Below are 15,968 nucleotides of genomic sequence, written 5' to 3' on the forward strand. Positions count from 1 at the left end.
CGACGGACGGTCACTCCATTTTGTGCGGCGTTTATTCTACCAGACAGAGCTCATACTGCATACATTAAGTGTGAGAGGAGAGACGCATCAGTCTGCACTCTTGGTGAATAGCGACACTGTGAGCATTTTTCTGTTCATTGCATATTTCATGTATTTAACGAAAAGACGACAGTGTATAACCAAGTGAAGTCTTAAATTTGTCAACGCGTATTTTTCTAAAATAATAATTTACATCTACGTATTGGAAAGGAACTATATAGCCTACATGTCACGCATTCGATAAACAACAGATAGTGCTGACGCTGTCCGTGCGTGTGGTGCTGAAACCTGATGACCTCAAAGACATTGGACAAGAAACGTCTTATGTAGCTTTGAAATCATGTTAAATATATGAGTGAATTCGATTTTAAAATAAAGGGAAGCTTATCTTTTTATCCCCCATCTCAAACTAGACTAATTTAGTCATTCAGTAAGACTTAACGTAAGTGCAGATTGAATCAGCGTCAAAGTGAAATATTTCAACTTAATTAGGCCATCTACGTTAAACTTACTAAAAAAAAAAAAAGTTTGGTATTTAGACTAAAACAACAACACAATTATATCGTAAAAAAACTGTTAAATATTGCAGAGATCTAATACACAACTTTTCTAGCTATGCCATATTATGTTTTTCTAAACACGTTTGAAGACCGCTATGCATTAACACAATATCATAGTAAAAAAATATATATACAGAGAAATTCCTTAAAAACAGACTTTTGTTTTTGTGTCCAGATTAGATGAATGCAGCTTTCAATTACGGTAAAATATTTGTAGGAATACATTTATGAGATCAGAAATTCACGACCATATAGACCATTTACATTGTTTTCATTAGTAGTGCGGCAAAATCGTTTGATAGATTTGAAATGCGGTAAAAAAGAAAGAAAGATTATAGTATACATTTATACGTATAGTGTTAGCTTCAAATAACTTACCCCACTTTTTTTTTTTTTTACTGGAACCCCCTTAATTAAATTAAGTGGTATTATTTATGCTAATATAATTTAAAAATGTATCAGCGGAGACACCACAAAATGCAAAATATAAAAGGAGTCCAGAGGAGTTAAGCCTCTCTTACCTCATCTTCAATTCCTGTAACATCTAGTGTTATAATGCTCGAGCCAAACTGAATGCTGTCTTCATTTTTTAGAGTCCCACCAAAAGGAAGCGTGTTTTCATTATACGATCTCACAAACTTGAAGTCACTTGTGCGCGAGCCTGTGGTTAGATACGCGTCATAATTGTAAGAGCTGTGGAGAGTTCCTGCTCCATCCACCTCTGCATAGTTGGGAGGCAGATAGGCGCTGGGAACAGCAACTGCTCCATCAAACAACAGTCTGGGCTTTCTCCTGTGACAAAACTTCACTGCCAAGATCAGTATGATGAACGTCAGGAAGAAGGTGCACACGGAAACTAATGCAATGATCAAGTATGACGTTAATTTAGAGTTGCTGTCCTCATAAGTCATATCTTTAAGTTCAGGAACTTCAGAAAGGTTGTCAGAAATCAGTAAATTCACAGCACAGGTTGTAGACAGAGAGGGCTGACCGTTATCCTTCACTGAAATAACAAGGTTCTGTTTCATATTGTCAGATTCAGAAATGTCTCGTTGTGTTTTGATCTCTCCACTATGGAGACCGATTGAGAAAAGTCCCGGATCAGTAGATTTCAAGATCTGATAGGACAGCCATGCGTTCTGTCCAGAGTCAGCATCTACAGCGATCACCTTGGAGACCAGAGAGCCTGAGAGAGACGCTTTAGGGACCATTTCGGTCATTACAGACTTTCCATCTGGAACAGGGTATAATATCTGTGGAGAGTTATCATTCTCATCTGTTATGAAGACTTTCACAGTCACGTTACTGCTGAGCGGAGGAGAACCATTGTCTCTGGCAACAACTTTGACACTGAAGTTTCTGAACTGCTCATAGTCAAATAATCTCACAGCATGAATCACCCCTGTGTCTCCATTAACAGATAGAAATGAGGACACTGGGACCCCATTGACTTCACTGGGTACCAGAGAGTACAGTACAGTCCCGTTCTGTCTCCAGTCTGGGTCATTTGCACTGACAGAACAAACAGAAGTTCCTGGTTTGTTATTTTCACTTATATAAGCACTGTATGTCTGCTGCTCAAATACAGGAGGATTGTCATTCACATCTGAGACAAATAAATGAATTGTCATGGATGTGGATAATGGTGGAGATCCTCCATCTGTGGCTGTGATGGTAATGTTGTAATCAGATTCTTTCTCTCGGTCTAGAGCTTTTGTAGTTACTAGAGAGAAATAGTTTTTAACAGAAGGGTTCAGTTTGAAAGGAACATTTTGCTGAACAGAGCAACGAATCTGTCGGTTTTCTCCTGAGTCTTTGTCTTGAACATTAATGATTCCCACTTCAGTGCCTGGATCAGAGTTTTCAGGTATCGGGTTATTCAAAGATTTAAGGATGATTCTAGGTGGATTATCATTAACATCAGTTATATCTATGATAACTTTAGCAGTCGATGCCAGTCCAAAGGCATCTTGGGCATGAATTCCCATTTCGTACTTTTTGTCTTTTTCATAATCAATTTCTCCGGTCACCACAATTTTTCCTGTTGTTTTATCAATAGAAAACAATTTAGCAGTTTTCTCTGAAATTCTGCTGAATTCATACGTCACTTCCCCGTTTGGACCTTCATCAGCATCAGTGGCGCTCACTCTGATTATTTCTGTTCCTGAAGGAGTATTTTCAGCCAGAGTGACCTTATAAACAGGCTGACTAAATACCGGGACATTATCATTGGCATCTAGAACAGTGATGTGTATGACAGCAGTGCCAGATCTCTGCGGTGAACCACCATCAGTGGCTGTGAGGATCATATCTATCTCCTTCTGCTGTTCACGATCCAGCTCCTTTTCCAACACGAGTTCTGCGTATTTCCCTCCATCTGCACTATCATGTAGGGTCAAGATGAAATTTTTATTTTTCTCCAGTGAATAGCTATTAATAGCATTTTGACCGATATCCGTGTCATGCGCCTCATGCAAACGGAATCGCTGGCCTTTATCTGCTGATTCGGTGATTTCAAAGTTAAAACGGTCACTTGGAAATTGTGGCGCATTGTCATTTATATCTTCAATATTCAGAATTATACGGTGCACTTCAAGAGGGGTTTCCAGGACGAGCTCATAACTGAGAATGCAGGGAATTTGAGATCCACAAATCTCCTCTCGGTCTATTGTCTCTGCCACGATGAAATCACCAGTATTCAGATTAATATCACAATACCGTTTGCTGCTGTCCTCCGTGTCTATCCGAGCTTTACGAGCAGATAATTGTTTCACATCCATCCTGAGATCCTTGGCTATATTTCCAATCACATACTGGCGCTTCGATTCTTCCTGAATATTGTAGCTCAGATCTGCACAGACGATTCTCAGAGGAAACAGAGGGAGAACCACGAAAAACGCAAAGAAAGGGATTGAGAATAATTTGTATTTCATTGTTGATGATTCACCTGCCCAACAGTAATTAATCTTTGAAGGATGACATTCCAATAATTCTAACGGCATCGACGGACTGTTACTCCATTTTGTGCGGCGTTTATTCTACCAGACAGAGCTCATACTGCATACATTAAGTGTGGGAGGAGAGACGCACCAGTCTGCACTCTTGGTGAATAGCGACACTGTGAGTATGTTTCTGTTCATTGCATTTTTGCTTGTGTTCTATTAAAAGACGACAGGAATGTACTAAATAAAGTTTAACATTTTTCAAAGCCTGTTGCTGTGCAATATTTATTCACTTAAACGAATTATACTTTAAAAGCTGAGAAACGGAAACTCGTTACAATCAGCACTGGCGCTGTCCGGTCATGTGGTGCTGAAACCGGATGAACTCACAGACAGATATGTTGAGAACATTGTGACGAAACCCTACATTTATATTAAGTGAGTAAATTCGTTGTACTTAGGAAAGTCTTTTTCACCAGTTCAAACAAAGGTCTTTTTATTATTATTATTTTTTATATATTATATATATATATTTTTTTACACCGATGACTATGAAACTTAACGAATATAATCACAAGATTAGTAATATACGCTTAATTTTCCAGACTCTTTTCATATATAAAAAATAAATAAATAAATAAATAAATAAATAAATATATATATATATATATATATATATATATATATATATATATTACATGTTCCTATAACAAAAGAAAGTTGCATTCCAATTTTTCATTAATACATTTAGAAACTTCCCACCATAACCTCTTTGTATATTGACAGTACCAAAAAAAATATTACGTTCAGTTGCTGGTTGCAAAAAAAAAAAAAAAAATTGTTCTATCTATGTCTTTGTTAAACTTGGATAGAAAATGTTTAGCGGGGTAAAATTTGTGCAATATCTTAAATGAAATTTCCTTGACCTTATTTGTAATAATATATTTATTAGGTAACCTTACTCTAATTAATAGTTCCAATGAACCTTGACCAATAAGAAATGACATGTGGTTTATCACTACTTCTTTTTGAAAAACAGAACGTATAGTCTTATTATTATGTTTGCTTGTCGAAAAACAAACTTCACAACAGAACGTATCAGCTAGATGCAATAAAGACACGTTTAGAGTATGAAATACCCGAAGACAACACCCGAACTATTCCAGATGTAATAATGATTTGGTGGAAAATTATGCTTGTAAATTAACTTCCAAGCCAAAAAATGAAAGGCCACCAAGTTTGTCAAAAACAGATTTAGAATTTGTGTTTTTTTAGAAAATATTTCAACCAGTTAATTTTGAAAGTGTTGTTTAAAATAGATTTTAAAAAATATAAATAAATAGAATCAAGTCCACTCTTTTTATATGAATTAACAATTACAGATTTCCTAATATGAATAAGTTTTTTTCCACAAAAAGTTCAGCATTATTTGATCGATTATCTTATTTATTTTATCATCTGAATGTATCGAGGTAGCTACATAAGTAAGTCTAGAAAAACCTTCAGCTTTAGCCAGCAGAACACAATGTTTGAGAGACAAGTCCCTCTGTAACCAAATATTAAATCTGGTCTTTACTTTTTTAATCACAGGTTCAAAATTGTGTGAGATTCTCTCCTGCTCATTTTTAGTAATAACCATGCTCAAATAAGTTGGAGCATCCTTTACAGGAATATTACAAATTGTTCTGGTATGGCAACTTCTTAAAGCAAACAGTTCACATTTTTGTAAATTAAGGCAGAGACCTGAGCCACTGGAAAAACAATTATATGAACTTGACAGCTGACTGAATTTGATCAACATTTTTCAAGAAAAGAGCTGTGTCATCAGCCAACTGACTTATCAGGACACTTCTCTCTTCAACTTGAATTCCTTTTATCTTGCATGATTTAATGAAGGGACAAAACGCCTGAGAAACAATGAGAAAGAAGTAAACAGAAACTGGCCGACATTGCCTAACTCCTCTTTCCAGATACAATCTTTGTGTAGTGCCATTGTTTAATCTCACAGAACTATTTCCACCTGCATAAAGAGTTTTCATGGCATTACAGAAATAAGCCCCAAACCCAAAGTGTTCTAAACAGTAAAAAATAAAAGAATGCTCAACAGAATCAAAGGCTTTGAAAAAATCTTTAAAAAAGTATAAAGCTATCATCTTTTATAAGGTCAGAATAATCAATAAGATAAAAAATTAGTCTGATATTATTAAATATATGTCTGTTTCTCATAAACCCAGATTTATTTTTGTCAATAATGGAATCTAAAACCAATTTGAACCTTTGGGCAAAGACATGAGCAAATATTTTATAGTCATTATTCAACAGACTAATGGGTCTCCAATTATCAATTATAATAACACATCTTTCATTAAACCTTGCGTCATGGTTGTAGGAAGTTGTGAGCACAAGCTTTCAGAGTATACTTAAAAAAGAAAGGGGGCAAGAATCTCAGAAAACTACTTATAGAACTCCGTGATAATTCCATCGTTACCGGGTGATTTATTACATTTTAAACGTTCAATAGCTTGCTTAATTTTCCGTAATAGTTATTGGAAAATCAAATAACTTTTGGTCCTCTTCAGTAATTGTTTTTACATTCTTAAAAGGTTTACAAAAAGATGTTATATTATGCTCACTGAATTTAGAAGTGTATAAATTAGAGTAATAATTATAGCAAAAGCTAGAAACATGTAAAAATTATCTGTAATAGATCCATTAATATGCATTTTAGAAAGATAATTTAGTTTAGCCCTCGACTTTTCAAGTTTAAAGAAATAAGCAGACATCTGCTCTCCATGCTCTAACCATTTTTGCTTTTCACTAGACCTTTCACGAAGATTTCACTAACAACATTCTCTTCCATAAGACGTTGTGATTTAACTAATGTGCTACTAAACTTCCTGAAATATTTTCCAATTTCCAATTTTAATAATTCCCAATTATGACTAAACAAACCTTCCTTTTTGGCTTTAATCCAATAATAATTGAGTTTTTCCAATTCCTGGATTTAACAGCACTCAATTTAAAGGGGTGGTTGATTATGATTTCACTTGTTTAACTTTAGTTAGTGTGTAATGTTGCTGTTTGAACATAAACAACATCTGAAAAGTTACAACGCTCAAAGTTCAAAGCAAAGGGAGATATTTTATTTGAAAGAAATTGCTTTTTAAGGACTACAACAAACGGCTGGTAGGGACTACAAAACATTCCTCCAGGGTTAGTGACATCACCAACCCTAGAATTTACAGAAACCCGCCCCCTGAAATAGATTTATAGATTATCAAGACAGAATATGCTAATCAATGACAAGAAGATAACTCCACATCAACTACATAAATTCATCAACTAACCATTCAGAAATGTCCTGTTCCATTCTACATGTTGACACTTCTTCTTAAGTCTCTCCATCTTTATCTGAATCTGGTTGAACATAAAAAGCTAAAAGTTTTTGAAATTTTAAGTGCATATCAGTGTAAGTACAAGCTCTTGAAGCTCCGCCCTCTGTGCCACGAGCAGCAGCTCATTTGCATTTAAAGGAACAGACACAAAACGGTGCGTTTTTGCTCACCCTCAAAAAGTGACAATTTTAACATGCTATATAAAAATATCTGTGGGGTATTTTGAACTAAAACTTCACATACACACTCTGGGGACATCAAATACGTATTTTACATCTTGTGAAAAGGGCATTATCCACCCCTTTAAGCAAAGAACTATATAAAATTTCCAGTATGAATGACACTTGTTACAATTTGTGTTTGGAGAAATATTAATTTTGATTAATATGGCCTTATGGTCAGTTTATGGTGTTACCATAACATTAACTCAAATATTGTTCCCATCAAAATGGTTAGAGACAAGCCAAAAATCAATCATGGAACGTCTAGACTCTAGAGCCATCATTGTTACTCCAAGTACACAATATTATCTAAATTTTTCTCTCTCCATATGTCAATCAGATCAAATATGTCCATAAACAATTTTAAATTACTATTTAAATTTGAAGGTTGTTTTTGTGGCAACCTATCTTTTGATTCATTTAAAACAACATTGAAATCATCCCCTATTATTAAATACGAATCAGGAAATTTGGATAACCAATGTGTAAGCCTTTCCTCCAACAAAGATAATAACTGGTCATTATCAGATTTACAATTATATCCATAAATATCAACTACTGTAAAAATTACACTAAAACATTTAAAAATTAAGCCTATAAAGTGGCCATTTTTTATCACAGTGCAAAACATCACCTCTATAATTATTTTTCAGGCAAGAAACCCCTGCTGAGTGTTCTGTTCCATGAGACATCCAAATATCACTACCCCATTGTGATCTCCAAAAATTAACATCAGAGGCAATAGAGTGAGATTCTTGAAAAAATACCAAGTCATTATTAAACCGCTTAGTAGACAAAAACAAAGCCTTACGCTTAACGTTTTCTCTTAAACCCCTGGCATTCAAAGATACAATAGAAAATGACATAAAAAATAAAAAATAAAAATAAAAACTTGATGTCGTGCATTTTACTAAGGCAACAGAGTGATACATGCTCTATAGCAGGGGTGCCCAATCCTGCTCCTGCCGATCGACTATTCTGGGGTGCGTTTCCCGAAAGCATCGTTAGCCAACCATGGTCGCAAGTTCCGTCGTTATCAGCATAGTTCAACGATTTGGTGTTTCCCGAAACCATCGTTCAAACGAACGTTCGCGAACAGCATCGCAAACTTGTATAGTTGTAAAGACAGCTCTCGAGCTGTGGTTAGAAGCATAGATTCTAGTTTACATGAGATGTAGACTGAATAAATCCTTATCTTAAGCAAAATAAGCAAGCTGACATTCAGTACAACACGTGTTATTTATTTAGAATACATACAAATGTAATTTACGTCTTTTAGTTTGTCAAGAGATTTAAAGCACCGTTTTTGAAGACTGCGCATGTGCGAACGTGCTCTACTATGTAAGAACGAGCCAAATATTGAGTCTGGTAATAAAGCAAAATAAGCCAGCACCACCACCAGAACCACCACCACCTTAACAGTAGCAAAAGCGTTTAATACATATACTGAAGTGAAACTGGGAGGAATGAGAGGTGATATCATATCAAACTAAAATATGTAATGTAATGTGACACTCTCATGAATTACCATTGGGAGAATAAACTTTGTCTCAACAAGAATTACATTATTGGAGTGACTAATATTGTTCATGAAAATATATTGACAAAATGTATTATCAACATCATCACCAGGATAAACAGTAAACCTTATAAAAGACAGTCCAGAGAAGTGAAGCCTCTCTTACCTCATCTTCATTTCCAGTAACATCTAGTGTTATCATGCTCGAGCCAAACTGAATGCTGTCTTCATTTTTTAGAGTTCCATCAAAAGGAAGCGTGTTTTCATTATACGATCTCACAAACTTGAAGTCACTTGTGCGCGAGCCTGTGGTTAGATACGCGTCATAATTGTAAGAGCTGGGGAGAGTTCCTGCTCCATCCACCTCTGCATAGTTGGGAGGCAGATAGGCGCTGGGAACAGCAACTGCTCCATCAAACAACAGTCTGGGCTTTCTCCTGTGACAAAACTTCACTGCCAAGATCAGTATGATGAACGTCAGGAAGAAGGTGCACACGGAAACTAATGCAATGATCAAGTATGATGTTAATTTAGAGTTGCTGTCCTCATAAGTCATATCTTTAAGTTCAGGAACTTCAGAAAGGTTGTCAGAAATCAGTAAATTCACAGCACAGGTTGTAGACAGAGAGGGCTGACCGTTATCCTTCACTGAAATAACAAGGTTCTGCTTCATATTGTCAGATTCAGAAATGTCTCGTTGTGTTTTGATCTCTCCACTATGGAGACCAATGGAGAAAAGTCCCGGATCAGTAGATTTCAAGATCTGATAGGACAGCCATGCGTTCTGTCCAGAGTCAGCATCTACAGCGATCACCTTGGAGACCAGAGAGCCTGAGAGAGTCGCTTTAGGGACCATTTCAGTCATTAAAGACTTTCCATCTGGAACAGGGTATAATATCTGTGGAGAGTTATCATTCTCATCTGTTATGAAGACTTTCACAGTCACGTTACTGCTGAGCGGAGGAGAACCATTGTCTCTGGCAACAACTTTGACACTAAAGTTTCTGAACTGCTCATAGTCAAATGATCTTACAGCATGAATCACCCCTGTATCTCCATTAACAGATAGAAATGAGGACACTGGGACCCCATTGACTTCACTGGGTACCAGAGAGTACAGTACAGTCCCGTTCTGTCTCCAGTCTGGGTCATTTGCACTGACAGAACAAACAGAAGTTCCTGGTTTGTTATTTTCTCTTATATAAGCACTGTATGTCTGCTGCTCAAATACAGGAGGATTGTCATTCACATCTGAGACAAATAAATGAATTGTCATGGATGTGGATAATGGTGGAGATCCTCCATCTGTGGCTGTGATGGTAATGTTGTAATCAGATTCTTTCTCTCGGTCTAGAGCTTTTGTAGTTACTAGAGAGAAATAGTTTTTAACAGATGGGTTCAGTTTGAAAGGAACATTTTGCTGAACAGAGCAACGAATCTGTCGGTTTTCTCCTGAGTCTTTGTCTTGAACATTAATGATTCCCACTTCAGTGCCTGGCTCGGAGTTTTCAGGTATCGGGTTATTCAAAGATTTAAGGATGATTCTAGGTGGATTATCATTAACATCAGTTATATCTATGATAACTTTAGCAGTTGATGCCAATCCAGATGCATCTTGAGCATGAATTCCCATTTCATAGTTTCGTTCACTTTCATAATCAATCTCTCCAGTAACTACAATTTGTCCAGTTATTTTATCAATAGAAAACAATTTTGCATTCTTATCTGACAGTCTGCTGAATTCATACGTCACTTCCCCGTTTGGACCTTCATCAGCATCAGTGGCGCTCACTCTGATTATTTCTGTTCCTGAAGGAGTATTTTCAGCCAGAGTGACCTTATAAACAGGCTGACTAAATACTGGGACATTATCATTGGCATCTAGAACAGTGATGTGTATGACAGCAGTGCCAGATCTCTGCGGTGAACCACCATCAGTGGCTGTGAGGATCATATCTATCTCCTTCTGCTGTTCACGATCCAGCTCCTTTTCCAACACGAGTTCTGCGTATTTCCCTCCATCTGCACTATCATGAATATCCAAAACAAAATGTTTGTTTCTCTCCAGTGAATATCTATTGACCGCGTTATGTCCAATATCTGAGTCATGAGCCTCATGCAAACGGAATCGCTGCCCTTTATCTGCTGATTCTCTAATTTCAAAATTAAAACGGTCATTTGGAAATTGTGGCGCATTATCATTTATATCCTGAATTTGCAGAATTATTCTGTGCACTTCAAGAGGGTTTTCCAGGACGAGCTCATAACTGAGAATGCAGGACATTCGAGATCCACAAATCTCCTCTCGGTCTATTGTCTCTGCCACGATTAAATCACCAGTATTCAGATTAATATCACAATACCGTTTGCTGCTGTCCTCCGTGTCTATCCGAGCTTTACGAGCAGATAATTGTTTCACATCCATCCTGAGATCCTTGGCTAAATTTCCAATCACATACTGGCGCTTCGTTTCTTCCGGAATATCGTAGCTCAGATCTGCACAGACGATTCTCAGAGGAAACAGAAGGAGAGCCACGAAACACTTAAACAAAGGACCTGAAAAAAGTATGTATCTCATTTTTGAAGACTTGATGTTGCACCTGTCCAACAGTATATAATCTTTGAAGGATGATTTTCTAATAATTATATCGGCGTCGACGGACGGTTACTCCATTTTGTGCGGCGTTTATTCTACCAGACAGAGCTCATACTGCAAACATTAAGTGTGGGAGGAGAGACGCATCAGTCTGCACTCTTGGTGAATAGCGACACTGTGAGCATTTTTCTGTTCATTGCATCTTTATATTTAATCAAATGACAACAGTGAGTAAAATGAAGTCTTGAATTTTTCAACGCGTATTTTTGTAAAATACCAATTTACATACATCTATATATTGGAAAGGAACACAAAATGCCTCGCATTCGGAGAAAAAGTCGCTGTTCGTGCGTGTGGTGCTGAAACTTGATGACCTCAAAGACATTGGACAAGAAAGCACTTACGTAACTTTTAAATATAATACAAACGCGCAAATACGTTTTAAAAGAAAAGAGAGGCTATTTTTTTTTATTCACCGCTTCAAACAAACTTAGTTATTTAGTAAGATTTAACATATGTAGATTGTACTATCAGCCTCAAAGTAAATTATTCAAACACTTGTAGACCATCTACGTTTTTTGAATAAACAAATTTTTTTAGAGAAGAACAACAACAAAATATAGCAATAAACTGTTAAATCTGGCAGAGATCAAATACACAACTTTACAATCCAATGCCATATTTTTTTTTCAAAACACTTTTGACGACTGCTATAATAGTAAAATAAAAGCAAAATGCAGATAAATTCCTCAAAAACTATGATAACAGCATTCAAGTACTGTTAAAGGTGTGTAGGAAGGCATTTGTGAGATCCAAAACTTTATGCACCATTTCAATTGTTTTCATCAGCAGTGGCAAAAGCATTTGATAGATAAGATAATATGAAAAAAAATGTTTTTTTTAAAATTACCACCCAAAGTATTTTCTTTAAACTGGAACCGCGTTAATACAGTCGGGGATATTATTTCCCCAAATGTTTAATCGAAGGAGACACCATAAAATGTAATTATAAAAGAGTGTCCAGAGGACTGAAACCTCTCTTACCTCATCTTCATTTCCAGTAACATCTAGTGTTATCATGCTCGAGCCAAACTGAATGCTGTCTTCATTTTTTAGAGTCCCACCAAAAGGAAGCGTGTTTTCATTATAAGATCTCACAAACTTGAAGTCACTTGTGCGCGAGCCTGTGGTTAGATACGCGTCATAATTGTAAGAGCTGCGGAGAGTTCCTGCTCCATCCACCTCTGCATAGTTGGGAGGCAGATAGGCGCTGGGAACAGCAACTGCTCCATCAAACAACAGTCTGGGCTTTCTCCTGTGACAAAACTTCACTGCCAAGATCAGTATGATGAACGTCAGGAAGAAGGTGCACACGGAAACTAATGCAATGATCAAGTATGACGTTAATTTAGAGTTGCTGTCCTCATAAGTCATATCTTTAAGTTCAGGAACTTCAGAAAGGTTGTCAGAAATCAGTAAATTCACAGCACAGGTTGTAGACAGAGAGGGCTGACCGTTATCCTTCACTGGAATAACAAGGTTCTGCTTCATATTGTCAGATTCAGAAATGTCTCGTTGTGTTTTGATCTCTCCACTATGGAGACCAATGGAGAAAAGTCCCGGATCAGTAGATTTCAAGATCTGATAGGACAGCCATGCGTTCTGTCCAGAGTCAGCATCTACAGCGATCACCTTGGAGACCAGAGAGCCCGAGAGAGACGCTTTAGGGACCATTTCAGTCATTACAGACTTTCCATCTGGAACAGGGTATAATATCTGTGGAGAGTTATCATTCTCATCTGTTATGAAGACTTTCACAGTCACGTTACTGCTGAGCGGAGGAGAACCATTGTCTCTGGCAACAACTTTGACACTAAAGTTTCTGAACTGCTCATAGTCAAATGATCTTACAGCATGAATCACCCCTGTGTCTCCATTAACAGATAGAAATGAGGACACTGGGACCCCATTGACTTCACTGGGTACCAGAGAGTACAGTACAGTCCCGTTCTGTCTCCAGTCTGGGTCATTTGCACTGACAGAACAAACAGAAGTTCCTGGTTTGTTATTTTCACTTATATAAGCACTGTATGTCTGCTGCTCAAATACAGGAGGATTGTCATTCACATCTGAGACAAATAAATGAATTGTCATGGATGTGGATAATGGTGGAGATCCTCCATCTGTGGCTGTGATGGTAATGTTGTAATCAGATTCTTTCTCTCGGTCTAGAGCTTTTGTAGTTACTAGAGAGAAATAGTTTTTAACAGATGGGTTCAGTTTGAAAGGAACATTTTGCTGAACAGAGCAACGAATCTGTCGGTTTTCTCCTGAGTCTTTGTCTTGAACATTAATGATTCCCACTTCAGTGCCTGGCTCAGAGTTTTCAGGTATCGGGTTATTCAAAGATTTAAGGATGATTCTAGGTGGATTATCATTAACATCAGTTATATCTATGATAACTTTAGCAGTCGATGACAACCCAAATGTGTCTTGGGCATGAATTCCCATTTCATAGTTTTTTTCATTTTCATAATCAATTTCTCCAATCACCACAATTTGTCCTGTTATTTTATCAATAGAAAATAATTGTACAGCTTTATCTGATATTCTGCTGAATTCATACGTCACTTCCCCGTTTGGACCTTCATCAGCATCAGTGGCGCTCACTCTGATTATTTCTGTTCCTGAAGGAGTATTTTCAGCCAGAGTAACCTTATAAACAGGCTGACTAAATACTGGGACATTATCATTGGCATCTAGAACAGTGATGTGTATGACAGCAGTGCCAGATCTCTGCGGTGAACCACCATCAGTGGCTGTGAGGATCATATCTATCTCCTTCTGCTGTTCACGATCCAGCTCCTTTTCCAACACGAGTTCTGCGTATTTCCCTCCATCTGCACTATCATGAACATTCAAAGCAAAATGCTTGTTTCTCTCCAGTGAATATCCATTGACCGCGTTATGTCCGATATCTGAGTCATGAGCCTCATGCAAACGGAATCGCTGCCCTTTAACTGCCGATTCGGTAATTTCAAAATGAATACGCTCATTTGGAAATCGTGGCACATTGTCATTTATATCCTGAATTTGCACAATTATACGGTGTACTTCAAGAGGGTTTTCCAGGACGAGCTCATAACTGAGAATGCAGGACATTCGAGAACCACAAAGCTCTTCTCGGTCTATTGTCTCTGCCACGATTAAATCACCAGTATTCAGATTAATATCACAATACCGTTTGCTGCTGTCCTCCGTGTCTATCCGAGCTTTACGAGCAGATAATTGTTTCACATCCACCCTGAGATCCTTGGCTATATTTCCAATCACATACTGGCGCTTCGTTTCTTCTGGAATATTGTAGCTCAGATCTGCACAGACGATTCTCAGAGGAAACAGAAGGAGAGCCACGAAAAACGCAAAGAAAGGAACTAGAAATATTCTGTATTCCATTTTTTTAAATCGGTATTTGCTGTTTCACCTGGTCATAAATAATCTTTGACGGATGATGTTCAAATAGGCCTAGTTCTCTCGGCATCGACGGACTTACTCCATTTTGTGCGGCGTTTATTCTACCAGACAGAGCTCATACTGCATGTATTAAGTGTGGGAGGAGAGACGCATCAGTCTGCACTCTTGGTGAATAGCGACACTGTGAGCATTTTTTGTTCATTGCATCATTTGAGTATTTAATGAAAATATTTAAGACATCAACTATAAGTAAAAGTTTGAGTTATTTCAAAGCTTGTTATTGTGAAATAATTATTTACTTAGTAATACATTAATTTGAAAAGTAATTGAAAAAGGTCACGTCTTCAGTGCACCAGTACAACGTTGAGCTGGCGCTGTCCAGACACGTGGTGCTGAAAACGAAGAACCTCAAAGACAGATTAGGTAAGGAAATACTGAAGTAATTCTGAATTCAATATTGCATAAAATAGATAATCCTTTTTTTAAATAAAGGAACGAATTTATTTTTATAATAATTTTTAATTAAACGTAGTCCGTTAGTACATTATAACTAACCTGCTGTACAGAAAATTATATAAACCGACTCACAAATAGTTAGATATAAAGGGGTTTAAATGCACAACCCAAATACTGGTTAAGAAAAGTATTGGATAATATGACATTAAATATTAAAGACTGAAATGGCTCATTAACAAAGATTAAGGAAAATAAATAGGCAGAGTATAACCTCAAAAAATAAAACAATGTATCTTGTCAAAAATGAATCAATGCAACGTAATATTCTGTCATCCAGACACTGATAACGGTGTGCTGATAATGTACTAAATTATTATACTAAAAACTAGTCAAACATTCATTCTGGTCCACTTAAGCAGTTTTTACTATAGCTGTGATAAATTCTGTTTTATATTCAGCTTCACATGAAAGGCAATAAGTGAAGAGAGCTGAGAGTATTGTAATACAGAAACTTGTAATAAGTTATGAGGTTTTCATAAACAACCACCCAGAAAGTTTAAACAAGAACCGATTTAAAAGGAAGTAGCTGACATAATTAATGTATATATATATATATATATATTATATATATATATATATATATATATATATATATATATACAGTCATGGCCAAAATTGTTGGCACCCCTGGTAAATATGATCAAAACTGGCTGTAAAAAATAAATCTGCATTGTTTATCCTTTTGATCTTTCATTCAAAAAATTGC

General features: G+C 36.7%; 2 protein-coding genes across 2 annotated transcripts in view; both read right to left on the bottom strand.

Moving 5' to 3' along the window:
• LOC306991353 (uncharacterized protein) overlaps nucleotides 1-15,968 on the bottom strand; it is a 167,004-nt gene that overhangs the window by 115,104 nt on the left and 35,932 nt on the right.
• On the bottom strand, nucleotides 1,106-14,812 carry LOC306991304 (protocadherin beta-7-like; the record flags this gene model as incomplete). Its single annotated transcript, XM_079599035.1, has 2 exons — nucleotides 14,179-14,812; nucleotides 1,106-2,976 (listed from the first exon to the last, which is right to left on the bottom strand). Exons 1-2 carry the CDS (start codon nucleotides 14,726-14,728, stop codon nucleotides 1,106-1,108), a joined length of 2,421 nt encoding a protein of 806 aa, XP_079455161.1. The 5' UTR covers nucleotides 14,729-14,812.

This window comes from Phoxinus phoxinus (assembly GCF_949152265.1).
Source record: "Phoxinus phoxinus genome assembly, chromosome: 23".
NCBI lineage: Eukaryota > Metazoa > Chordata > Actinopteri > Cypriniformes > Leuciscidae > Phoxinus > Phoxinus phoxinus.